Raw genomic sequence first — 26660 nt, forward strand, 5'->3', positions numbered from 1 at the left:
GGCGCTACATAAAAGCAAGTTCAAGTCCACTACATCAACAATAAGTGGAAGGTGACTGAGCGAGTGCTTTGCATGTGAGAATGGGTATATTACGCAAAACAGGGTGTTTAATCACGGGTCAGGTCATGGGACTTATATTAACTTGACTTGGAGGTAATTACGGGTAACAGGTTGGTTCTGGTACTGAGCTTTGTGAGTGCAGGGTTTGCAAAACTTAGACTCCAGATCTGTATATCCAGATCTATTACAACAGAGTGAACCTGGGGCTCTTTGAGGCCTCGTAGGGTCTGGGGTAGGGTTGGGTTGGTTCTTGGTAATACCAATTCGGTTCAGTACTCCGAAGAGAGAGAGGGGGTGGGGTGGGGCAGGGACTGAGCTAGGGGGTGTAATGCGCATGCATCGAGGCTTCTACTGTAGCCTGGAGTTTGTTTAACAGTGACGGGGAGGCGATAATGGCGGACAATTTAATCTCGAAGAAATCAAAGAATGCGCCAATATGGCAACACTTTGGCTTTGAGCCAGAGGAAGGAGGCAACCCTTGTTTGCACTGACTGAGTAAGCTGCAAAATTTATTTGTAAGGAATAAAAGAAACAACGTGTTAGTGTCACTCTGTTGTCCTAAGGTCGTTTTTTATTTTAAATGAGTCAATTATGCCCCAAGTGGCGAAAATCCGGTATTACCGACTTGATGCGGTTTTTCACAAAAACAGGACCGTTTTTTTTTTTCTCATACCGACCCAACCCTAGTCTGGGGTCCACTTAAAGTAGCCTTGATACAAACACACACTCAGGACATTTACATGAGATTCGAGAAAATCGATTTATTGTGTTAATTCGACTAAAACCAAACTTTTAAAAACACATGTAAACATGTTAGTCCGACTGAAATCAAATTTCTCAAAGTTGGACTAACACACCCAGATCATGTGACTCCTGCATGTATACAGTCAAGCAGACCCAAACTGGCCGAGGCGCTCTGAGCATGCTCCACAGTTTCCGCCCCAGGCTTTGACCCAGAAGTCCAATAGCATTAAATGTGTAAGAGAAGAAGAAGCCGGTAACAACATGGAGAAATCTCCATCCAGAGCCGTGACTTTTTGGACGGACCAAATGTACAGAGCTGTAAAGTTGTCCACCATGGTACCAGTTAGCTGCTAGCTAACCGTAGCTAACTTGTTTGTCCATTGTTTGGTCTGTGACGTAATAGGTCAACAGGAAAAAGGTCCAATACTAACAAGCTGAAAGGGGGCATATCTCCACCTATCGTAGAGGAGTCGCACATACTTGGCTCAATAAATGGATTCCCCTCCCGTGCTTGTATACTGGGACAAGGACAGTAGGCCAGTTAGATGTCCTCGTCCAGCTGGGACTGTAGGAGCAGGTGCTTTCAGGTGCAAATAATCAGTCAAAATGTGCGTCTACTGTTTGTTTCAGCCAAACATCAAAACTATGATTAACACTTCAGCTGCAAACTGTTGCTCAAAATATAAAGTACAGAACGCACTGTAATTTCAATCAGTTAATTAAATCTTAAATCTTTGTTTGCAGAGTTTACTCAGCTTTAATCTCACTGCTGAGTCAGTCGGATGGCCGTACAGTAGAAACTGCATCCTGGCGTCAAGCTGATGATTGAAAAGCTTTTTTATTCTCTCCATTGTAATGTGCTGCGGGTTGAGGAACGGCGCTACGTGAATACAAATCATCGCAATCATTATTAACAGCAGGAGTGGGGTGCTCGGGGTCAACAGTGAGAGCTCAGATTGAACACGCAGCTCTCTCTCCTGGAGACTTTAGGGAGGTGATATCAGTAATGAAGGTCAGAGGAGGCGAACAGCTGGAAAATTGCTGTAATCTAGCAGGTAATGTAATTTAGGTGAGGAGCTGAGGGCCTTAAATTACCCTCCTCGTGTCTGCTGCAGCTCAGGAGAGAGGATCTGTATTAATGACACGCGTCTTAGAGCTACAGAGTCGACTGTGTGGCGTCTCTCCAGTGATTCAAAGGTTTATGAAGCTTTATGAAAACAACAGATCCTATAACTGTGTAGGAAGTTGAAGACATTCTTCTGCACAGTAGACCAACAACAGTCAGAGACAACCAAAGCTAAAAATGCAGTCAGCAGTTTTAAAACATCCTCCTCATGGTAATATGACCTTCTATTCCCTCTCTGCTGCTTTACTGGAAAACAACTGTCATGTGCAAACACAGTGGGAGCTTTACTAAACCGAGGGCTGCTGCGTCTGCTGCTGAGGTGTGTGTTTTCTGGTGTTTGGCTGTCATCAAAATCACACACACCCATACACGATTGTTGAGGCATGAACGACGCCGACAAGACTAAGAGTCTACAGTGGACTTAGACAAAGCTGTGAAAAAAAAGCCAACATCAGCGTGCAAACACAGTCACAATGACGAATGAATCAAAGAACCAAAGGACACAAATGTCTGCATGAAATTTCACGGCAATCCATCTGATAGTTGTTGATGCATTTCACTCAGAAACATAAATGTCAGCCTTGTTGTGGAGCTACAGAAGAAGTCAGTCCATCCAGCAGATGCAGAGAGCGTAAACTTTGACCTGCTGGTTGTTATGACCCTGGGTCATCTTGTATTGATGCTCCTCTATCTGTCTGTTGTGATTTGACAGATCTTCTCCTCCCCTCACAGCGTGTGCATAACCCCTTTTCAACAGTCATGGCTTGGTGTGGTTTGGTTTGGACCGTCAGCTCTGGCAGCAGGGATTTGCATTTCCATTACAACAGGGCTACCTTCTTGAAGGTGTGTCTTTAACTGATGATGGTTTGTCTTGAGTGATGACATGTAAAAGCAGCAGGCTTAAGTCTCCTGTTATTTGTGCTGCATGTGTTTTTCCACAGCAGGGCAGGTAAAAGAAGTTCACCTGTTGGAGGTGAGCTGTTTGCAGAGGTGCAGTAAGAGCCTGTTGTCTGCAGCTCTTCATCAACATCTCACTGTGGCTGATTCTTCTGTAATATTACACTTGTCTTAATTGAAGAAAATCCGCTAATAAAGCTCAGCTAATTCAGTGATAAACACATCTCATTTCCTGTAGATTCTTAAAAATAAAAGTCCCCAGTTATTCTGTTATGTAGAAACTTTTATTGTGAAGCAGCAAAATAAGGAAATGTGGCGTTTTCGAGCAGCAACTTCACACAACTTCTAATACGGCTGATAGCGAACATGAAACAGTAAAATAAAGCTGATATCTAAAGTAAAAACAGGATGCAGGAGAGAAACTTTCTCTTTCTCTCGGAGCATTGTTCCAGTGCACTCATCTGCACAACACCAATGTTTCTGAGCTACTGTAAGCAAGCTGGAGGAGATGGGCCTCCAGTGTACATTCATGCAGTGCTGAGAGGAGTACAAGTGTGGGCCGGGTCGCGGGGGCAGCAGGCCAAGCAAAGCACCCCAGACGTCCCTCTCCCCAGCGACACTTTCCAGCTCCTCCTGGGGGACCCCGAGGTGTTCCCAGGCCAGATGAGATATATAATCCCTCCAGTGTGTTCTGGGTCTGCCCCGGGGCCTCCTACCAGTGGGACGTGCCCAGAACACCTCCAACAGGAGGCGCCCAGGAGGATCCTGATCAGATGTTGAACCACCTCAACATGAAGGATCAGCGGCTCTAGTGACTAGTTACAATAAAATTCTACAGCAGTGACACTCAACTCAATCTGGCCTGCAATCCAGTGTGAGGTGGCTCTGCAACCCTTTTCTAATTCACAATGACAATAAATGAATTCACACTGGGAATTGTTTTGTTACTTTTAGTGTAAGTAAAGTCCCGGTGTGCAGGAAGAGCATCAAAATAGTACTTCTTTGTAAAAAATAAAGAACCCCCAACTGAGGTCTGGGCTCAGCCCCAAATGTCCTTAAATCTTAGAACCACACACCTGACCTGTGCGTGGCTGCTGCGACTGGCCCCTGGCCTTGTGTTATTTTGCAGAAGTGGCCCTCTGGGCAAAGCAAGTTGAGATGTCTACTGTCTTACCAAACTTTTCTGACCTTAATAAAATTAAACAGTTTTTGTATCACAACAGTAAAAGCATGTTTGTGTTTTCTCCTCTTCCAGCTTCATGGAAAACGTGCAGCTGAGGAAAGAGTGAATATAAAGTTACACTTTACTTCACAGGCCTGTTTTCCAAATAATTTCCCTCCAACATCTCCTGAAACGTTTACTAGAAAAGACAATTTAATTTGGTATTAATTATCGGGAAAAAAGAAAGTGTTTAATGAGAATTGATCAACTCTAATTGATAGCGTACCTGAGAAAATCTTTAAGTCGGTGCACAGCAGGTCAGCTGAGCGTGCAGTCTGCATTAATTCAACATACACAAAGAATGAAGTTATCAATAAGAAATCAATAATGATTCAATATTTATTGGAGTTTAATACGTTAATTAGTACCATACAACATTAGTTCCTTTCAGGAATCTTACGAGGGAATCAGTGGGAATTTTTTAGGAAAATGAGTCCTTGAATTTACTAAAGAGCAGCGATGTGACCAGCGATCTGAACTACAGGAGGAAAGATGAGTCAGAAAAGCACGGAGAGGCACTTCTCCAGTTTGAAACACAAACACAAGCTGTTCTAAGAAAGAAACCCGAATAAAGTGCAGAGAAAAATGGCTTCAGCCAATTTGCAGAAAGAGAGAAGACGGTTTGAATAGCTGACAGGAAAAGAAAGACTGAGGAGAAGTGAGAGAAAACAGAGCCCATGTTCACTGTGAGCGGAGCGACTCGCTCTGTGCAGACACTCTGTGGAATTATAATGGGTCTGACTCTGCTGAGGGTCTCGCGTCTGCCGGGCTGAGCCGTCCCTGAATAATTTATGTGACACAGCAAGGTTAGCATAAACCGGGGGTACACAGCTGCCCTCCTCCGGCGTACGTACGGTCCTAATGGAGCAACAGTAGAACCTCATGCATCAAACGTTATCACTGGCTGCTCAGACGCTTCATACGCCCCCCTACACTGGCCGTGCTGCCATTTTTCAAACTCTGTGCCTGCTTTCATTTTGGAACCAGCGACAGACAAGAGTCGTGCATCAAACTGTCAGTTCAGTGGTTACATAGAAGAAAAATGCAACGCGAGCTCACACACTGTGACAACAAGTGGACAAATTATAAAAAAGCTGTAAGTGCAAGAAAATAAGATTAAGCGAAAATATTTCACTTAACGGCAAACATCAGATTCCATCGAAAAACCGAGCAATCATTTGTTTTTTTAAGCGCTCTGACACACCAAGCTGAACACTGGTCATTGGTTAATGTCATTGTACAGAGGTTTAAGCTGCCGTAACAACTATCCAGGTTTAAGACGAGTACACAGAGAAGAAAAAAGAGAAAAGCAAGAGAAGAGAAAAAAAAGTTACAAAAAATCTGAGTTAACTTTTTGTCCAGATGTTGTATAAACTGTTTTGAGTGCATGCTGTTTCCAAAAATTTAAAGCTGAGAGAGCAAACTGGGGTTTACAGTGTAGGTGAGCGTCTATTGCCTGAGGCAGTGTGGCAGTGCATGGAAAGCCTACGTGGAAAGCCATAAAGCGGAGAGAGCACACTCTTTCCGCTTTATGGCTTTCCCCGTAGGCGTGTGAGAGAGGCTTTCTGCGTAGGCCTAGGAAAAGCAGAGAGGCCCCAGAACAGAGCCATGCCGCCAAATTTAATACTGCAAATGGAAATAAAGTTTTCTTCCACTAAAGTGTTCCTGACTGAAGTGATTTCAGAAGTCATCGAAGTATTCGTTTCAGCAAACTCCGATTAATGTGCCCTAACATGTTGCTTATTACATCACAATCTGGAAAAGTCAGACAGCTGCTGCTTGTGTCATTTTGCGTCTTTACAACAAATAGGATTTTTTCAGAGTTTTCCAACAGTGACTGACTTGTCTGACCGAGCGAACACAACTCAACCACCCTCTTGAAAAGGTCGGCGCTGCGATATTTGGGCATGTAAATGTTAATATCCAAGTCTTTCATAAAGTTTTGAGGTAGGTGTGTTTCTCTTTCTGACCACAAATGCTTTTCTTTTGGACGTGCAGCTCTAACCCAGAGCTCTGCAAATTGTTGGCTTGTTGGTTTATGTACAACACACCCATGACAACACACAGAGCTGACCGTAAACAGACAGGAAGATGTGTGTCGCAAACTGCGGTATAAACCCCAACTGAGTCACGTACTCTGAACGTGCTGTACATGTCCAAAGAACGTTCCTAGAACCAGAATAATATCAGCACATCCCACGTGTCTTAATCAGAAATGCTTCATTCAGAGAAAGGCCAAATTTGGAATATCCAAACAGGATATGGTGTAACATGACTCATCATATTCAGAATATCAGAGTTCATGTGCACGCAGTCAGCGTGTCTCACAGATGAGTCCGTGTCAGTGTTTCCAAACCTGGTATTCATCAGAGCTAAAAGTCAAACACAACGTAAGGACGTCCATGTTATTGTGTCCACCGCCCCCATAACATGAGCGATGCATTTAACTTCCAGTAATTTAGAGCTGGACACAATGTTGTCATGGTAACGTCCGCTGCACCATCACGTCTGTCCGCCCTCCACCGTCTCTCCCTCTCTCTCTCTCTCTCCATCTCCCTCTCCTTCTTTCCGCCCATATCACAAACAAATGATGGCAGCGGCTGCCATGCTGCAGCTGATGTCACCAGTTACCATGGCAACCGGCACTCAGCTGTGACGCTGAGCGGGAGGAGGAGGGGTCCAGCAGTGTGTGTGTGTGTGTGTGTGTGTGTGTGTACATGTAAAGCTGATATTCAAGAGGTTTACTGAAGATTTTTTTTTTTAATTCTTCCTGTCCATTTGTCCACGTCTGCGTATTTTTGGTCACAGGCATAGATTTGGTTTCATACATTCTTCATGTGTGTTTACAATCTATTTATAGTGTTGTTATCCTGATAGTCTAAACTATGACTTTACTTTATTGGTTTATTTTATACAAATGACATCGACTGCACGTCTGTCTGTTCTGGGAAAGGGGTGAGGTCCTTGACATTTTTTTTTTTTAAGCCTTTAAGGGGTTATTATGGGAGTTTTTCTGGGGATAGATGGTGTCATATGTTGTACAGATTACAGCCTTGGAGGCAAATATGTGATTTCTAATATACAAAGAAATGTGTTATAATTTGATAAAAAAAAATGTTTCAAACAACATGAAAAACGTCTGCACACTGTAGCTCCCTTAAGCACAATTTATTGGCACAGCTACAAGTCTGAAGACAAGCATCTAGCCTGAAACGTCACTTATGGATGTGCCAGTTAAATGCACCTAAGGGAGCTAAAGTGTGTGGATGTATTCATGTTGCTCATGGCTTTTCTTTTTGTCCAGCACCTGCCTTAAATGGTTTTTGGATGTGTGCATCTGCTATGTCTTTTATATCATTGTCAAAGAATCAAACTATTGTTTCCAAAGTCATCAAACATCTAGACAGTTTGAGTGGAGAGAGATTTTAATGTCTTTACGTCGACTCAACTTACAGCTTGGCAAGTAATTGAACATTAATCGAAACCGACATTCAGAACCTCGAATCGAATCGTAATCTTGCCCATGTCGGTAATTATGTGTCTTCCTGTTCTGTCCCCTCACGTGACTTCACCCCGACACATTCTGGCTTTTGTGAAGATGACACCTAACATGACGAAATCAAATGTAAACACTGCGGAAAAACTGTTTCAGCGACCAAAGGTAACACCACCAATCTGTTTCAGCACTCAGAGCACAATCACGTCACCGAATATGAACAGTGCACGGCTCAAAAAACAGAAAGAGACTGACAAGTGCTCAACAACAAGTGCCTCCAGAAAGCTCTCGATGACACAAGGATTTACAAAGGCTACACAATATGAAAAAGATTCAAGAAATGAGTTCATCAAAGATAAGATATGCACTCTTTCATTAAAATATTTCATATTTACACTACAAACCTACAGTACAAAAAACAAAATAATCATTCATTAATTGTAATCAAGGTAAAATGTTGAATTAATCGAGATCATCAATTTCCATCCACGAGGTAAATCCCACTTCAGTCAATCCAGCACTGAGAGCTTCTGGTGGCCCCTTGCTAAGGGCCATCCAGTCCCTGTACCGAAGGAGCACGAGTCTGGTTCGCGTGGCCGGCAGTAAGTCAGACCTGTTCCCGGTGAGGGTTGGACTCCGCCAGGGCTGCCCTTTTTCTGTTCATAACTTTCATGGACAGAATTTCTAGGCGCAGCCGAGTGGTGGAGGGTGTCAGGTTCGGTGACGGGAGGATCTCGTCCCTGCTTTTTGCGGATGACGTGGTCCTCCTAGCTCCATCGAACAGTGACCTCCAGCTCTCGCTGGGGCGGTTCGCAGCCGAGTGTGAAGCAGCTGGGTTGAGAATCAGCACCTTCAAGTTTGAGGCCATGGTCCTCAGCCGGAAAAGGGTGGATTGCCCACTCCAGGTCGGCGGGGAAGTCCTGCCTCAGGTGGAGGAGTTTAAGTATCTCGGGATCTTGTTCACGAGTGAGGGTAGGATGGAGCGGGAGATTGACAGGCGGATTGGGGCGGCGTCAGCAGTGATGCAGGCGCTTAACCGGTCCGTTGTGGTGAAGAGGGAGCTTAGCCAGAAAGCGAAGCTCTCAATTTACCGGTCGATCTACGTTCCAACCCTCACCTATGGTCACAAGCTCTGGGTAGTGACCGAAAGAATGAGATCGCGAGTACAAGCGGCTGAAATGAGTTTCCTCCGCAGGGTGGCTGGGCTCAGCCTTAGAGATAGGGTGAGGAGCTCAGACATCCGGGAGGGACTCGGAGTAGAGCCGCTGCTCCTCCACATCAAGAGGAGCCAGTTGAGGTGGTTTGGGCATCTGGTAAGGATGCCTTCCAGACGCCTCCCTTGGGAGGTGTTTCGGGCATGTCCAACCGGGAGGAGACCTCGGGGCCGCCCCAGGACATGCTGGAGGGATTACATCGCCCGGCTGGCCTGGGAACGCCTCGGGATTCCCTCGGAAGAGCTGACGGAAGTGGCTGGGGAGAGGACTGTCTGGGCTTCTTTGCTGAGGCTGCTGCCCCCGCGACCCGGACCCAGATAAGCGGAGGATGACGAGTACAAGTATGAGTACGAGTATTTGGAAATATTCAACCTGTCCTTTCTTGTTCTTCAATATTTTAATGTGTCACAAACTGTCTGTTGTACAGTTTTTTTAATGTGCTGTCTTCTTCGCTACTGAAGCTGCATTCACATGGATTCAGGGAGATGGTAGATGGCAAACTGGATATCATTTTAGTGGACAAGAGCAGGACAGTGAAATTAGGTGAAGCCGCCAAAGAATGGTAACAGTAGATTGCAATGCTGTTTAGAGTGAAAATATTTTAACCTATTTGCTGTCCTCCATGACAGAATTTACAGCTGGTTGTTACGTAGCTCCCTAACCAGGGCGTAAAATTAACTTTTTACCTCATCTGCCATTGGCTAGTGACCTCCAAAAGTTTACCAGCCAAACATATTTTTCACCAGCCACTGGCGCTTGGCGGGTGTTAATTTTACACCCTGTCCCTAACACAAACAGAAAACACTAATCTGGACGACTACCGGGGAGGGTAGCGACGAATTACAAGTGACACACAAGTAAAAATGTCCTTTTCATTTTCCCTTTTTTAAAAACTGTACTGCTACTCTTCACTCAAGTATATTTTTCAGACTGAAATCTACTTTTTATGTCCCTAAATTTGCCTTTTTTGGGGGTTGGGAGGGTTTGTCTTAATTGGATGGGGCACTCTGGGCATGAGGGCGGGAGACAGGGGATGACATGCAGCAGGGGGTTGCAGGCTGGAATTTAATCTGCGGCCACTGCAGCAAGGATATTGCTTTCGTAAATGGGACGTCTGATCTACCCACTAACCCACCAGGTGCCCCCTACATTTGCAATTTACACCTTTGTTACATCTAGTCTGCTCTAAATGGAGGGATTGAGTGTAGGAGAGGGCGCACGTGAAGAGCAGCTCTACTGTAGATGCAAAGTTGCACCTGAAAACTCCTCTTCTAAGCTCCACAAGCACATTCATTTTTTAATTCATTTTATTTAACCCATATTTAACCAGGTCAGTCCCACTGAGATCAATAATCTCTTTTACAAGGGAGACCTGGCTGAGACAGCTGCACAGAAAAGTTACAACCAAACAACAACACAATAAAAAACATATTTTGATTTGATGAATAACTTTTTAACACTTCCTTCCTTGTTGTCTGTATTTCTGGAGTGCCTCCTGTGTCTCATATTGTCGTGCCTGTTTTGTCAGACTGTTTGTTTGTTTGTTTTCCCCGTGTCGTCCAGACGGTGTTGTCCGTCTGCCTGACTACAAGCGAACGCAGCATAAGTTGTGTCTTTTGTTCTAACAGCACTGTGAGTTATCTTACTATCTGCACATGCTCAGTAATGACGTCTCTGACAAAAACATGACAGCAAACATCAAAATAAATAATTTCCACTGACAACAAACAGAATTATCGTAATGACTTGACCCTCAGTCTCATGTAATATAATATGCACATCATAACAAAGCTATCTCGGTTATTAATGTGCTCTTTCAATAACACACACACTAAACTCTAATGCTTTCTTTATTTATGGCTGATAAGTGAATTATGAATTATGAATGACTAAAACCTTTTTTGCACTTCTTCCTCATGTAATTTCCAGTGGAGTTTTTGAATGTGCATATTTGCACAAAAACTAATAAATGAAACACAATCCACGGGCATATGGAGCACCATCTGGTCTGCAGAGCAACACTGCCCCGTGACCCTTTGACCATGTTATCCACCGCTCTTGTTCTGGTACGGTACGACACGATGACACTTTAAACTCCTGACCTCCTGACCTCCACCTCCACCTCTACAGGCTTCAGACACAAACCTTAACACCAGAGGAAATACTCCAGATTTACAGCTTCCTTCGTTAACGAACCAGACTGCCCTTAGCAAATCATTTAAGATTAAACAGGTACAGATGTCTGAGGAGAGAAACCACTCACCTGGATCATGTAGAGCTGAGCGATGCGATACTCCTCCACGCTCATCGGCATGGGGATGCGATACTCCTTGATCAGCATGGTTGTGCTTGAGTTGAGCCGCGCGTGTGTGTGTGTTTATGTCCAGAGGGGAAGGAGTGTGAAGAGGGTAGATGCTCCTCTCGGTCGGCTCCGCTACCCGAGCAGCATGTTCAAACAGCGAGGATGGGAGTCATCGTTATTCACGCCTGAGAGAGGAGACAAGAAAACAGACTCTCAGTGGGATAAGAAAGGGTTTAAGAATATGTAGATTTTTAGCTTCCAGCGTTACTTACAAACCAGAGGAGGAGTTAGCATGTTTGTCTCAAGGATTAAACCCCCCGTGCACAAGCCAACACTTCCTGTGTGTGTGTGTGTGTGTGTGTGTGTGTGTGTGTGTGTGTCCTGCTGCCCTCCTACAGATCTATTACAAGGTAATCCACTGACCTAGCAACATCCCTGAAATCCCCCAGCAACCTAAATCCTGACTCAGGCTACACACTGAAGATTCAGCCTTGGTGTGGTTAATGTTGCCTTTAAATCCAGGCACTTTATAGTACTTAATATTCCTGTTAATTCATACTTCTACTCCACTACATTTACTATCGACTAACGTTAAAGACATTTTAAAGATTAAGACTTTACATACAAAACATGGGATCAGTTTATAAAACATGATGCATTGCTCACTGAGTGCACTAAATCCTTTTATCAGATCATTTCAGTCCATATTGATATTTGCACAGACACGGGACAGTAAAAGAAGAAAGGTGATAGTTGTTTATTTATTTATTTAACAGAGACAGTGCACAGCATCTTAGCTGCACCACAGTTAGCTATAAGCTCATTTCCATCTGTAGACACTGGGCAGGAAACAGAGAATGATTTCTCAGCTAAAACACATGATCCCGTTTAAAATAAAAAATCGATCTTAAATAAAAATGATGGCAGCTAGAGCGTGTTTTTTTGCAACAGAAAGCCAGGACCTTTGTCTTTTGCACCATCATGTTGTTTGCTCGCGATGACGTCATTACGTTACGTTAAAAGAGGTCCACATAATGCTGAAAACATGCGTCAATAGGAGCGTCTTATGACACAATCTCAATACTTTTATGAATTATAACAGTTGATTGACTCACATAACCTTTAAGCTTTTAGGCTGTAAACATTTTAGGGACATGAAATACCAAAAAATATCAGTGTAGGTTATGGGGAAATATTTCTACTGCACATGTTCTGCTCACAAAAATGAGCAGATCTCAAAAACTAAAATATGTACATAGTTTAAATAACTAATGAAGTGTCAAGAAATATTTTGATCACGTTTCTACATTTAGAAATCTTTTGGAAAAGTAGGTTTTGTGTGTTTATTTTTTCAAATTTCACAAAAAAACATGTCTAATTTTTGTATTTTCAAAATTTATGACGTGATTTCAATGCTTTATTAATGATTAACAATTATTGACTTTTAGTTCAGGTTGTACAGATTTTAGGAATATGAAGCATTTGAAAATACTCAAGGAAATGACATCACAATAAGCAAAAATACCAACATATGCACTGGCTGACTATCTATTGGAGAGTTCTAAGAATTAATACTGTTTATCAGTAAAACACAAACATCAGTCACTTCAGATACTATTTTCTTTTCAAAAAGGAAAAATATAAATCTGCTGGTGCTGTGAAAAATATTCCAAACTCTTTTAAAAATGCGAGTAGCTCAGTCCATAGGGACTTGGGTTGAGAACCAGAAGGTCGCCTGTTCGAGTCCCCGTCCGGCCAAATATGGAGCGTGGACTGGTAGCTGGAGAGGTGCCAGTTCACCTCCTGGGCACTGCTGAGGTGCCCTTGAGCAAGGCACCAAACCCCCCAACTGCTCGGAGCGCCTGTTGTGCATGTGTGTGTCTTTCGGACATGTGTGTAACTGACAGCAAGAGTGAAAAAATTGAATTTCCCCTCAGGGGGATTAATAAAGTATATAAAATTAAATTAAAAATGAAAACTGATTAGTTTCAAGTGTTTCTGAAAATAATTCTGGTGCAGCAATCTTCTTTATTCCTCTTGTTTCCAGATACAGACACTTATTTATATATTTAATTAATTAATCAAGAGTTGATGTAAATTAACAATAACATAAAATATCTTTACTGCAGCGACAGATTTGTTCATGTTCTTTATATTAATAACATTCTTTATATAAATAACGTCGCTCTTTTCCTTATTATGAGTAGTTTTAGTTTTGCTACTTAAAGCACTTTGCTGATAATACTTGTGTACTTTTAAGTCAGACTTTGAATGCATGACTACCAGAGTGTTTTTACAGTTAAGTTACTATTTTTACTTCAGTAAAGGATCTGAATATTTCTTCCATCATTGATCCTGTGATCTGTACGTCCATTAAGACAACAGCATTAAAAGGGAATTGCTCATCCACTCCCTAAAAGATCAATACTGCCATTCCCTCCTCTGACATCAACACCCATCTCTCCAAACAGTCGTGACAGTGTGTGATCAGTCACATACTAACGAGCAGACAGGGATGACTTCAGGTGAGTCACATGACACAGGCTACTTAATCTCAGATGGATTAGACGGACTGTAAATGTGACGCTGCTAACATGAGAGAGAGAGGAGGAGCTGAAATGTCAAATGTAAAGCGTGTGTGTGTGTGTGTGTGTGTGTGTGTGTGTGTGTGTGTTGTGTGTCCCGTAGTCTGTCCATCTGTGCATGATTAGGTTATGCATGTTTGGTCAAGCTGCTGCAGCAGATGAACCGTAGAGGTCAGGAAGCACAGTATGACAGTGAAAGTAGCCTGGAGGCTCCTCAGGCCAACAACACAGCGCTTCATTAACTTATATATAACTTATAGTTAACTGCTGAAAAACTAAACTAAAGCAAAGAGAGAGTTTGACAATCCTCCTCGTACCGAAATATAAATTCAGTCACATTTTATACAACAGCTGTTTTTCTGGGAATGATTCGCAGCTGCTCTCCACTGTCCAGGGGATGAAATGTAGAGTTTCCATGTGTAAAATCTCTCAGTAGTATCATTTAAAGTTGATTCAGCCCTGTGTTCAAACCACAATCCAACGTCAAGGATCAACAAGTTTAGGCTCCAAATCACAGAGAGGCTCTTTAATTCCCTGGATGCACATAATAAACAGCAGCTACAGGTATTAAAAAAGCAGCGCTCCGTCTCAACCACGACTGAAGATTCAAATCTGAGCTGCTCTCCAGAGGCTGTAACGTACGACCTTATTTACTGTGCCGAGGCGGTTTGTGCTCTGATACAATTACAGCGAGGAAATGGAGTGGTGTTTCTCACTGAATCCTGTGAGGAATAAGTCCTTGACCGACAGAAGAACTGCTATATATAGAGACGCAGAAATCCCCATAAAGCAAAATGTGAGACAGAGACAGATGAAAACTGACACATTGACAGACAGACAGATTGACACATGCATGGAGGCCGAGCCTTTTGTCTTTTATTTGCCTCCACCAGCTCAGTGAGCTGTGAGTCAACACATCAAATACAGCAGACGGTATTCACTAAGAAGATCAACATAAACTGAGAATAAACCAAAGAGGACGGCTGCTTTACTGCGAGGGTGTTATGATGTTGTGTTATGAGGATGTTGAGATCATTACTAGAAGAATGTGAATAGAAAACACTATCTGTTTTATATCCTGAATATCTTTTGATTATGGGCTGTTACTTGGACAAAACAAGACATCTGAAAACGTCACCTTGGACAAGTCGCACGTATTTCAATGTGCCAGTCAATCAATCGTTTATTTGTCACATGCAATTATACAAGGTACAACTCCAGTTCCTTCAACTTGTTCACTGTAATCTAGTCCTTCTTTACGTCTTCTAACATCGTTGGCTGCTACTTTATAATTGTCCATGTTTCCAGATGGTTCTGGTAATCAATGGTCCATGGAAGCATCAGGCCAGGCAAAGCACCCCAGACGTCCGTCTCCTCAGTGAGACTTTCCACCTCCTCCTGGGAGACCCCGAGGTGTCGAGATATGTAATCCCTCCAGTGAGTTCTGGGTCTGCCCTGGGGCTTCTAACAACTCTAACTGGAGGCACCCAGGAGGATCCTGATCAGATGTCCGAACCACCTCAACAGACCCCTTTTGATGCAAAGGAGCAGCCGAGCTCCCTCCAGATGTCAGATCTCCTCCCCCTATCTCTAAGACTGAGCCCAGACACCCCATGGAGGAAACTTATCTCGGCCGCTTGTATCCGCGATCTCATTCTTTCGGTCACTTCCCAGAGCTCATGACCATAGGTGAGGGTTGGGATGTAGATGGACCAGTAAATCGAAAGCTTCGCCCTTCAGCTCAGCTCCCTCTTCACCACGAACGTCCGGCGCAGCGCCTGCATCACTGCAGATGCCATACCAAACCGCTGCAACTTTTTCCTGCAACGTTCTACAACAGTTCGCCACGAATCTTTGTCCTGAACTGGGCTTGAAACAACATTAACAGGCAACCAGAGACAGACACATAAGGAAAATTGATTTTAGTACAGTAGTTAGTAAACTTACTGAGCATGTTGATAATATCTCCACTTGGTATCGAGCTTCAAAACAAGTTTTTAATGTCATCCAGTGCGTCTGTAAGATACCTGTGTGTGTGTGTGTGTGTGTGTGTGTGTGTGTGTGCCAGTGGATATTATATTGGATGCCCAGTAGCAGCATAAGCCACATAAGCTTCACTTCAGTCCTTACTATAATAAACTGAGCACTTAACCCTGAAAGCAGAACATTAAAATACTGGGCTCTGACTTGGCAGACGACCACATACTTCAATTACGTTTTGCAGAATAACAGGAAGTACTTTATCAACATGTGATGTAATGCTTCTCATCTCTTTTAACATCTCTTTCTGAATATGGCTCCATTCCCTCAAATTACTTTGGGAATGACCACCTCTGAGTTCAAACCCAAACAAAGTTCCCTTGGGCTTACGGCCAATTTCCCACCAAGCGACCGAACCGCAGCACGTAGGAAATTAGCTTTCTGCCGTCCCTGTGTACCTCCATCTATCCACTCTGATCCATTTAACTAATGAAGATTGCACCTTGTGTTACAGCATAAGGAATAAAACATGGAGCCAATCATACAGGAAGATTGGTCTCTACAAAAAACTGTGGGCACTGCTGGGTGGCTCAAATTGCCGCGATGGTGTCAAAACATTTTCAACAAAATCCAACAGAGATTGGTCTCTGTGCAGCCGCTGGGAAATTTCAAACAATCCTGTAGTCTCCCTGTTAAATTCGAAAGCCTCCTAATTGAGCTCACAGTTGAAAATCACAGTCAGCGTCGCCTCCGCAGAGAAAGTAAATGTCTCATCTACACCACTAAGAGGGCGACTGGCTGCCAGCTGCCCTCGATCATAGTCCTGTGTGATGGCAGACTGAGAAAGCCTACAGCTAAATTGCACCAAATCTGCCACCGAGGCAACCGGCTCAGAGGAAAACAGCTCTGGTCCATTAAACACAGCACCGCCTGCCAGCAGCTTTTTCCCTGAGGCCGACTTTCTGAGAAACACACCCCAGCCTACAGTCCACCCGTCCACATTAAACTCAAACCCTGTGTCTGGCTGTAGAGACAGACTGTGGATCTGTCAGACTCAATGTCCACAGCTCAGACCGTTCATCTCCGGAGCTGAGTACTTACACACCTCTCTGCCCTTTGTGGCCTTTTCTGAAGCTACGACTGCTCTAAAAAGATCTTTATTCTGCAGAGATGCAAAACTTATTATTCTGTTATAACCACATGTGATGGTGCACAGAAATACTTACACTATTTGAGGAGGCAGGTCACACCCTGTCTTAAACCTGCCAGGACTGAATTTCTGGCCACTCGGGGGCAGCAGAAACAAGCTGTAAACAAAACACTGACTTAATCTCACCTTTCAAGTTGATATGGTGAGCTTGTTAGCGAACAGTTGCTTTCTTACAGAACACATACAAACAACATTATCACTCATTTGGTGTTTGTGTCCACCTGATGAATGTACACACACACACTTACACTCCCACTTTATTATTATATTTACTGTATGTTTTTGCTCGATTTACTTTGCTCTTTTTATGTTTGCCTGTTGACCCTTTGCTTTATGACACTGCTTTATTATTCTTTTAGGTGGTGAGTCTTTAGAGGTGAGTTTCCTTAGAAGATCGCCAGGGTTTTTTAATCTCACCTACATAACTTGTTCTTCTTTTGTTGTTGTACTGTTTGTTGTTGTTGTTTTGTAACAGAAGTCCACTATTCACTCTCTTTTAGCTCTGTTTTTGGTCTCCACCAACTCCTAAAGGAAAAAAATCTGCCTCTTTAGCTGCTAAATGCTCCACTATGTTCACCAGCTGATATCTAACTCTGTCTGACTACTTTTTGCTGCTGTGCAAATAGTAAATTTATTAGAAAATTAGAAAATTATTTATTAGAGAATTAGAAAATAATTAAAGTTAGCGCAAAAAAGGAACATTAGCTTAAAAAAGTAATGTTAGCATGCAGAAAAGTAATGCTGCTATGATAATAATTGAAGTTGGCATGAAAAAAAATCATCATTAGCATGTACAAATGTTAGCAGGCAAAAACATAATGCTGTTATGAAAATAATTTATGTTGGCATGAAAAAAGTATCGTTAGCATAAAGAAAAGTAATGCTAATACAAAAATAATTAAAGTTTGCATGAAAAAAATAACATTAGCATAAAAAAGTCAAGTTAGCAAAAAGTAATGCGACCATGAAAATTATTAAAGTTAGTATGAAAAAAGTAACATTAGCATAATAAGCAATGTTAGTATTCAGAAAAGCAAAGCTGGTATGATAATAGTTTAAGTTGGCATGAAAAACGTAACGTTAGCATGAAAAAACTCATGTAAGCATACAGAAAAGTAATGCTACTATGACAACGATTAAAGCTAGCATGAAAAAAATAACAATAGCATAAAAAAGTCATGTTAGCATGCAGAAAAGTAATGCAACCGTGAAAATTATTAAAGTTAGCCTGAAAAAAGTAACATTATGTTAGTATTCAGAAAAGTAAAGCTGCTATGATAATAGTTTAAGTTGGCAGGAAAAACGTAACGTTAGCATGAAATAAGTCATGTTAGCATGCAGAAAAGTAATGCTACTATGAAAACAATTAAAGCTAGCATGAACAAAATAACATTAGCCTTTAAGTCATGTTAGCAGAAACAAAAAAATCACATTAGCACGAAAAAAGTAACGTTGGCCTGAAAAAAGTAACATTACCATAAAAAGTAATGTTAGCACGCAGAAAAGTAATGCGACCATGAAAATTATTAAAGTTAGCGTGAAAAAAGTAACATTAGTATGTAAAAAGTGACATTAGCATAAAAAGTAATGTTAGCATGCAGAAAAGTAATGTTAATATGAAAATAATTAAAGCTAGCATGTAAAGGGAAATGTTAGCATTTTAAAAAGTCATGTTAGCATGCAGAAAAGTAATGATACCATGCAAATTAAGGTAAGCGTGAAAATGTAACATTAAAGTAATGTGAAAAATGTTTAAAAAGTCATGTTAATACGAACAAAAAGTAACCTTAGCATGAAAAAGCTAATGTTAGTTGTGTTTAATTAATATTAATGTTGAGTGCACAGAGGCCCTCATATTCTGGAAAGTAGTTTTGTTAGCATGTATCAACACCCTGCTGTTTACCATAGCAGACACTCGATGTCCTATGTTGGTGCACAAACTAAATATATCAACCTCATGCTAATGGATAATTCTGCTCTCTGAACTATACAGGATTTTTCCACACATTGTTTTGGCGACTCTCCTTGTTAGATGTATGAGCATCTTACGATGACGTCACATGGAAGCCCATCTATGTATACGAGGTTTTGTAAGTCCTTGTTTAGTGTCTGTCGGTGAAGTTTAATTTATGAAAATCAAAGCTACTTTAAATTCCTATTAACATGCACATCCAATGAATTATCATGATCACTAACACACATGAAAAACTACATATAACGGTAGGATATGGGAACAATGTGTGTCTGCCACACTGGAAGGTGACAAACACAATTAAATCTAAGAGCAAGAATCCGATGCATCATGTCTTCGTTACACATCACAGTGTGATGCACCAGGATGCATCTGATTCGATTCTTCAGCAGTTAGAAGAGCTACATGAGTCGTGCTGCGCTAACAAGATCCCCCGACGAGATTCATCTCTGCTTTTGATAATAACATAAGATAACACACACACACACACACACACACACATACACAGGGAGCACCAAAGCATTTTTCACATTTGAAGAAACACGCCGGCTTGTCGAATGAATTAGATGACGTCTGCCACGCACACAGGCAAGCCGAGAATTACAAACACACTGAGTATAATTCCTCCAGGTTTCATGAAATCCCAAGAGTCAACTACTGTACCGTGCGCTCTTGTTGCGTACTTCAAATCTCATTCAAATTATCTGGCTAACATGCTACAATGATCATCAGCAGCTGTGGCCAAACTGCACTTAACAGCTACAAAATATTTACAGTAAAAATCTGCAAAACATGATCTTCACATCTTCTTAGTGCCTCCTGCGCTGATTGATCTGCACAGCATACACTACACAGAGATGAGGAACTCACTGAACGTGCAGCACATAACAACCACCCAACATGACCATTTAACGTGTTGCACACAGGACAGGAAGCTTCGCTGCAGCAACATGTTTCCTCACTCTGAACCAAAACACCAAACATGAATCCATCGCTTGTCTCATTCATATTTTTCCTTGCAGCCGCCTATAGTCCCCACCTCAAACTGCAGCCACCTGCAGATCCTCAACCTCCTCTTGTTTCCCATCTAGTCTGGACCAGTGTGAGCCACGGTCCATCAGGAAGGCATCCATGTTGCCATCATCATTCACCTGCAGATGCAACTGAAGGCAGTGTATTAAACGTACAGGTGAAAGAAAGCTCTTTACCTCGCAGAAGGAAACACCTAAGCACAGCTACCCAACTGATCCAGGTTTCAGGGGCCATTGCAGATCCTGATCCCACAGAGACCAGCAGCCCAGGCATCCCTCCACCCCATCCCTGCACTCCGCTCCTTCCTCTGCCGTCTGCTGTCAGCCAATCCTCCGCCACCTCGCCCCCCCAGTCGTGAAGGAGCTTCGCTTTTTAAATCCTCACTGTGAAATAAGAGAAGGTATCGATTCTCTCTCTTCCTCCTCCTCTTCTTCTTCTTCTTCTTCTTCTTCCCCCATCCACCTCAGCTCTGTTTTCCCTTTGCCACCCCCCTCCCCACCCTCTACCCTCACTGTCTCCACCTCCTCGGGACTGAGGAAGCTCTGTTACCATGGAGACGCATGAGGCTGGAGCTCGATTGGTGGGGTTTGTTGTGATGCAGCAAGTCGGTGGTGCAGCCCACCAGATTGATTGCCTTTTCAGTCTGAAGCCAGAATCTGTCCTCCGCTCGCTTAATGATTCGGCCTCATTAATTAAGTCTGGACAGATCTGTTTCAGTAAGAGAGAAGAGAATAACAGCAACATTAAGTCTCTGTGTACTCTTAATGGGTAAATTCAATATACACACACAGCAAAATTTTCCACTAATCTCCCACTAATATAAACCACAATTATAGAGTTCATAATCTTCTGCTGTTAAAGCTTGACTGGGTCCAGAGAACCACTCTCTATGTTTAAAAGGTCTTTGATGCTTTAAGGTTTTATAAAGTCCTCCTTACAAATAAATGTATTTTGTGTGAAAGGTTTAATTTGTCAGGATGTTCTTATGTCTGTTAGTACGTTTTCCTTTGAAAAGTAATGCACAAAAATTCATATATAACCCATGAACTGATGACCAAGTAATTTGTCCATAAAACCCACATAACCTCCCCAGCGAAGACACACCTGTTCAACGAAAGTAGCTAATCAGCCAATCACGTGGCAGCAGCTCATTAACATTTAGTCATGCAGACATGGTGAAGACGAGCTGCTGAAGATCAAACGGAGCATCAGAATGATGAAGAAAGGTGATTGAAGTGACTTTGAACATGGCATGGTTGTTGGTGCCAGACGGGCTGGTCTGAGTATTTACTGGGATTTTCAGCACAACCATCTCTAGGGTTTACAGAGGATGGTCCCAAAAAGAGAAAATATCCAGTGAGCCAAAATGCCTTGTTGATGCCAGAGGTCAGAGGAGAATGGCCAGACTGGTTCAAGATGATAGAAAGGCAACAGGAAGTCAAATAAGCACTGGTTCCAACCAAGGTGTGCAGAAGAGCATCTCTGAAGCAACAACACCTTGTCCAACCTTGAAGCAGATGGGCTACAGCAGCAGAAGACCACACCAGGTGCCACTCCTGTCAGCTAACAACAGGAAACTGAGGCTACAGTTCACACGGGTTTTCTCACCAAAGCTGGACAATGGAAGATTGGAAAAACATTGCCTGGTCTGATGAGTCTGGGTTTCTGCTGCCACATTCAGATGGTAGGGTCAGAATTTGGCAAAAAATAAAGGACAAACTGCGTCTTGTATTGACTCAGTTCAGTAAGAGACAGTGCATTTTATCTTTTTTTATAGGATGATCCTGTATTATGTCCAATCAAAAGTGTTTTCAGTTAGTTTTGATACTCTACCTCCATCCAGACAGAGTCCCAAACAATTTCTGTGTCTGTTAGACGGTCTGAAGAAACTACCATATCAGCAGAGCATTAATGTCATGCACAGCAAATTATAAAGATTTAGATTTTTTTTCTTGAAATTATTTGACTTTATTTTCATTAAATTACAATGTTTTTTCCAAATATTACAACTTATTTCCCGACTTCTTTGTTTTGCTTCTGCAGAAAGTTTTGAACATGAACAGAAACATGAGCTATTAAAAGTCCAGGGGTTTGGGATTAATTGAAATTAAACAATTTATTTATAATTGCCATGAATAGGTGTCACATGCACATTTAAAGAAGACACAAAGAAGGCCTGAAGAGTAAATCATACTCACATGTATGTGCTGACTCAGCAAGGTTACAATTAAATAAGAAAGAATAAATAAGAATAATAAGAATAAATATTTGAATACAGAATGCCAGAGAGCCTCACTGCATTTGTTCTATTATAGACTGTTTTTATATTCTGAATCCTCATCTATCGCCTCAATTTTGTGTTTGTCTTTACATAACTAAATCTCCACCAAAAATTGTTGCATAAAATTTCACCAGCATGCAGGAAATGAAATGTTTGAAGCTCAAAATTTCCTGGGGGACGACCCAGGACCAACCGGACCAGTGTTGGATGAAACCTACGCCCTTGCCAAAGCCGTCCAGTTAGGAGGCAGGATAAGGAGGCAGTTGGGTCACAAACCCAGGACTTTACCCACGAGACCAGTGTTCAGAACCATGTGAACTTTGGGTCATTTTAACGTGCATCCGAACCATGTTTCTTTTCTTTAACCTAACCACAGAAACTTTACTTGCCTAAACTTAACCTCTGTAACTTTACGTAACTACATTAAGCACGAAATGTCATTCATGCAGCACTAATTTGTAGCATATCACATGAACTGTTAGTTTTGTACATGGAGGACAAAACGCTGTACAATGGTTCAAGCGGACTGACAACTGAAAGAGGCAAAGAAGATCTTTGTGATCAACAGCTGCATAAGAACTGGAGATTCACGTCATTGATAAAAACAAAAACGCTGGGAGCTAAGCATCAAAATGGGTGCAGATATAAAGAGGACCAGGTTCCTGTTTTACTGTCAAGTGCACAATAATGTCTGGAATTAACAGGCAACATGTTGCTTTAACGAAAATATTCTTTATACTTCACTATAGAAGCAGAAGGTCAGTGGAGAGTCAACACTGTTGGAGTATCAGCTGGACACACTATGGGCTGATAAACCAGTTCAAACCTCTTTAATCTACAAACTGAGCGGACTGAGGGCCAAAAGAAAAATGCACTAACTCTATATTTAGAGTTTCTCTGTTGTGGTTTAATAATGATCGAGGGTCACTGACACTTTCTGAACTGGAAAACAAATTCAGAATCAAAGTTCACATAGTTTTGTCTCCTCTCATGCAGCAATGTGGAGACGTCGACTAAATAAAGTTTTTTTAAAGATTATTTTTTTGGGGCGTTTTGCCTTTAATGGACAAGACAGTGTGAGAAATAGGGGAGAGAGAGAGAGAGAGAGAGTGGGGGGACGACATGCAGCAAAGGGTTGCATGTCGGAGTCGAGCTTGCAGCCACTGCAGCGAGGCATCGCCTCTTTACATGGGGCGCCGGCACTATCCACTACTCTACCAACGCCCCGACTAAATAAAGTTTGAATCGTTTCATTTCTCTTCTTTTGGGGCCAAAACTATTTCAAATAAAATGTCTGAATTGTGCAGTTTTTAAATGTTAAAATAGACTTTATTAAAGGAAATTAGAGAAACATCAGTGTGACAGCTGATTCCAAACTTTTGAACCACAGTGTAAATCTCTTTTTGATCAAATATAACTAACATATAGACTCTTCACGACTACACAAAGTGTCTATATATTACTGTATTATGAAGGATTGTTTGTTGAGTTTTCTTTTTTCCTTATTATTTATTTGATATACTATTTCTTTCTATTCATACATGTCCCATCTTTTTACCAAACATCGAGAGAAATTAATCAAAAATTAATTTAGGTCTGCAACAAATAAGCATACAGCTCTATAAAATGCCAGATAAACAAGTTGAAAGTTCATTTTGTCTGACAGTCTAAAACACAAAGATAATAATTCTACAGTGATGTTAATGAGAAACAACAAAGAAAAACAGAAAGTACTGGCATCTGTGAAAATGGAACCAGAGAAAATTTGGCATTTTTTGCATTAAATGACTTTGATTATTGTCAGTATCAATCAATCAGCCCTTTATTCTCTCTATTGATCGATTCATCTACAAAAGGCCACAAAAATGTCTTAAGTGCTGGTCTCAAATGTCTTAAAACCCAAAAATATGAATTTAAAAATGATATAAAACTGAGAAAAGTGGAAAAGCCTTGTATTTGTGAAGCTGGAGCCTGAGAAATTTGGGCATGTTTTTATCGTCTCATTTTTCTAGAAGAAGCATTGATTAAGAAACTTATAAATACTTAATTAATCTCAGTGAAAAACCACAAACCATAAAGCAGCAGGCTCTGCTGACACATCCACACAGCTCCTTAACTCAGACGTGATTATAATTTTTAAATGTGATACTAGAGACGTTTGAAGTGCGGTGTAGTAAAGAACATGTGCATGAATCACTCCTCTCTGTGCTCCCAGCAGCAGATGACCTGCTCTGATGATTATGCATCTATTTGCAGGGTGTCGTGACCATCCCGCCTCTCCTGCTGTGTATTTCTCTCACCTGCGCTGCCCGCAGAATTTGAATGAGCCAGCTGAGTGGTGCAAACACAGGTCTTTTCTTTTGACTAACAAATCAGTGAATGAGCAAACCTGTGTGCTTTTATTCCAGACTGTAGCTGTGACGCCACTCGAGGACCTCAGAGGCTACGATCTACATTTACATGTGGACACTGCAGCAGATTTTCTACACCTGCATGACTTAAACTACATGTGTAACATCTCAATCGTGATATCTGCTCAGATTAACATAGAACCTAGATGGATTTTACTTTGTGTATTAGCATAACTTTTGCATTCAAGCTTTCAGTTTTAAGGTACAGTTCAACATATTTGGAAATATGCTTATTTAATGTTCTTCTTCAGAGTCAGATGAGGAGATTGATACCACTCTCATGCCTGTACACTGAATATTAAGCTACAGCCAGCACAAGGCTAACTTACTGTAGCTTAGCATACAGACTAAGGTGGGAGGAACAGCAAGCCTGGCTCTGTCCAAAGATAACAAAATCTTTGTACCAGCACAATTAAAGCTCATTAACCCTTTATAGTCATATAGATCTGGGTATCCAGCAACCACTACCACCAGTTTCTTCTCCAGCCTTTACCAACTGTAAAACTTGTTTTTCTTCTTCTCTTACTATATATTGACAAAAACTCTGTGTGTGTGTCTGTTCCATGTTTTTCTCCTCACTGACTTGGTCAATCCATGTGAAATTTGGCACAGTGGTAGAGGGTCATGGGAGGATGCCAATGAAGCAATATTACATCAACTGGCCAAAGGGGGGCGCTATAGCAACCCATTGAAATGTCAAACTTTGAATGGGCATATCTCATGCCCCGTATGTGGTAGAGACATGAAACTTTGCACAGAGATGCCTCTCCTCATGAGGAACACATTTGCCTCAAGAACCCATAACTTCCGCTTATATAGATTTTCCACCATTTTGAATTTTTTGAAAAACACTTCAAATGGATCTCTTCCTAGGAAGTTTGAGCGATCTGCATGAAACTGGGTGAACATAATCTAGGGAGCAATATCTAAAGTTCCCTCTTGGCAAAAGTTGGAAAACTTACTAAAACTGAGCTTCTATAAGGCAATGAATATTGCGGAGGGCGTGGCTCATCACATAAAGGTGTAGAACATCTCAAGGGTTTCACCCATCACCACGCAACTTTGTAGGCATATGACACACATAATCTGAGGGGACCCCTCCATTATTGAGCCCATCAAACAAAATGGGGGCGCTAGAGAGCTCATTTCTTATCTAGGCCTAACCGCCATATGGATTTTTACTAAACTTGGTAGATATGTAGAACAGGATGCCTCAAGGTGACTGGAGAAATTTAACTCTAATTGGCAACTGGGTGGCGCTATAACAACAGAAAAATGCTTCAAAATGGCTAAAATGCGACCGATCGCTGTGGCTCCCCCTGTGGACCAATGTTGGTGTTGTTTCTAATGTTTGGTATGACTAAGTCATGGTATGGTATGCTGTACATAATCACGGAAACTGTCAGTGTGTCATTCTGTCAGTCAGTCATTCTGTCTGTCCCACGTTTTTCTACTCACTGACGTGGTCAATCTATGTGAAACTGCACATAGGCAGTGAGGACTGGCATAGGTAGAAGGTGACAAAGCTACCAATGGGTATGGACTAGTTTGAGGTTATTTTTTGGGGCTTTTTCATCATTAATGACAGGACAGTTTGAAGCGTGACAAGGGAGAAGGGCGGAGGGACACGCAGCAAAGAGTGACAGGCCAGAATCGAGGCGATGGCTGCTACAGCAAGGACGCTGCCTTTGTGCATGGGGTGCATGATCTTCCCACTGAGCCACTGGGTGCCTCACCAACTGTAAACTTGTTGTCGTGACCACCACAGAAGGCCCCGCCTCTCAAATCATCCGATTGGACAATGGGATGACGGTTGGTGTTTTCTGCTCTGAGTGCTGTCAACCTCAAGGAGTTCAGAGCACTGTGGCAAAAACGGCAGGTGCCTAGAGCACATACACACGAGGTGCATAGCAAACACAGCGAGCAAAAAGCTTCACTCTCATTAAAAACAATTACAAAAATTTGCCCTTAGCTGCTAAAACACTTCCTGTGTGATCTGGGCCTAAAGAAGGTTAAAGGCTAAAACGTTTTCAAATGCACAAGGCCGAAGTCGTGGACCACTGCGTCACAGCTGGTGTGATAGCATCACAATGTGGTCTGTAGTTCATATTTTGTTTTATTCCCACTC

General features: G+C 42.1%; 1 protein-coding gene across 4 annotated transcripts in view; it reads right to left on the bottom strand.

The window, feature by feature from the left end:
* Window positions 1-26660, bottom strand: part of LOC125878564 (membrane-associated phosphatidylinositol transfer protein 2-like) — an 89180-nt gene that overhangs the window by 44522 nt on the left and 17998 nt on the right. For 3 of the 4 annotated variants that reach the window (XM_049559843.1, XM_049559841.1, XM_049559844.1), the window contains one exon: window positions 11023-11246. In XM_049559843.1, the coding sequence (XP_049415800.1) occupies window positions 11023-11100 (78 nt within the window). In that variant the 5' untranslated portion in view covers window positions 11101-11246. Of the gene's footprint in view, window positions 1-11022; window positions 11247-20016; window positions 20445-26660 lie in introns of those variants that run through there. The other variant, XM_049559842.1, reaches the window with a different exon arrangement.

This window comes from Epinephelus fuscoguttatus, linkage group LG18 (genome assembly GCF_011397635.1).
Source record: "Epinephelus fuscoguttatus linkage group LG18, E.fuscoguttatus.final_Chr_v1".
Classification (NCBI taxonomy): Eukaryota; Metazoa; Chordata; class Actinopteri; order Perciformes; family Serranidae; genus Epinephelus; species Epinephelus fuscoguttatus.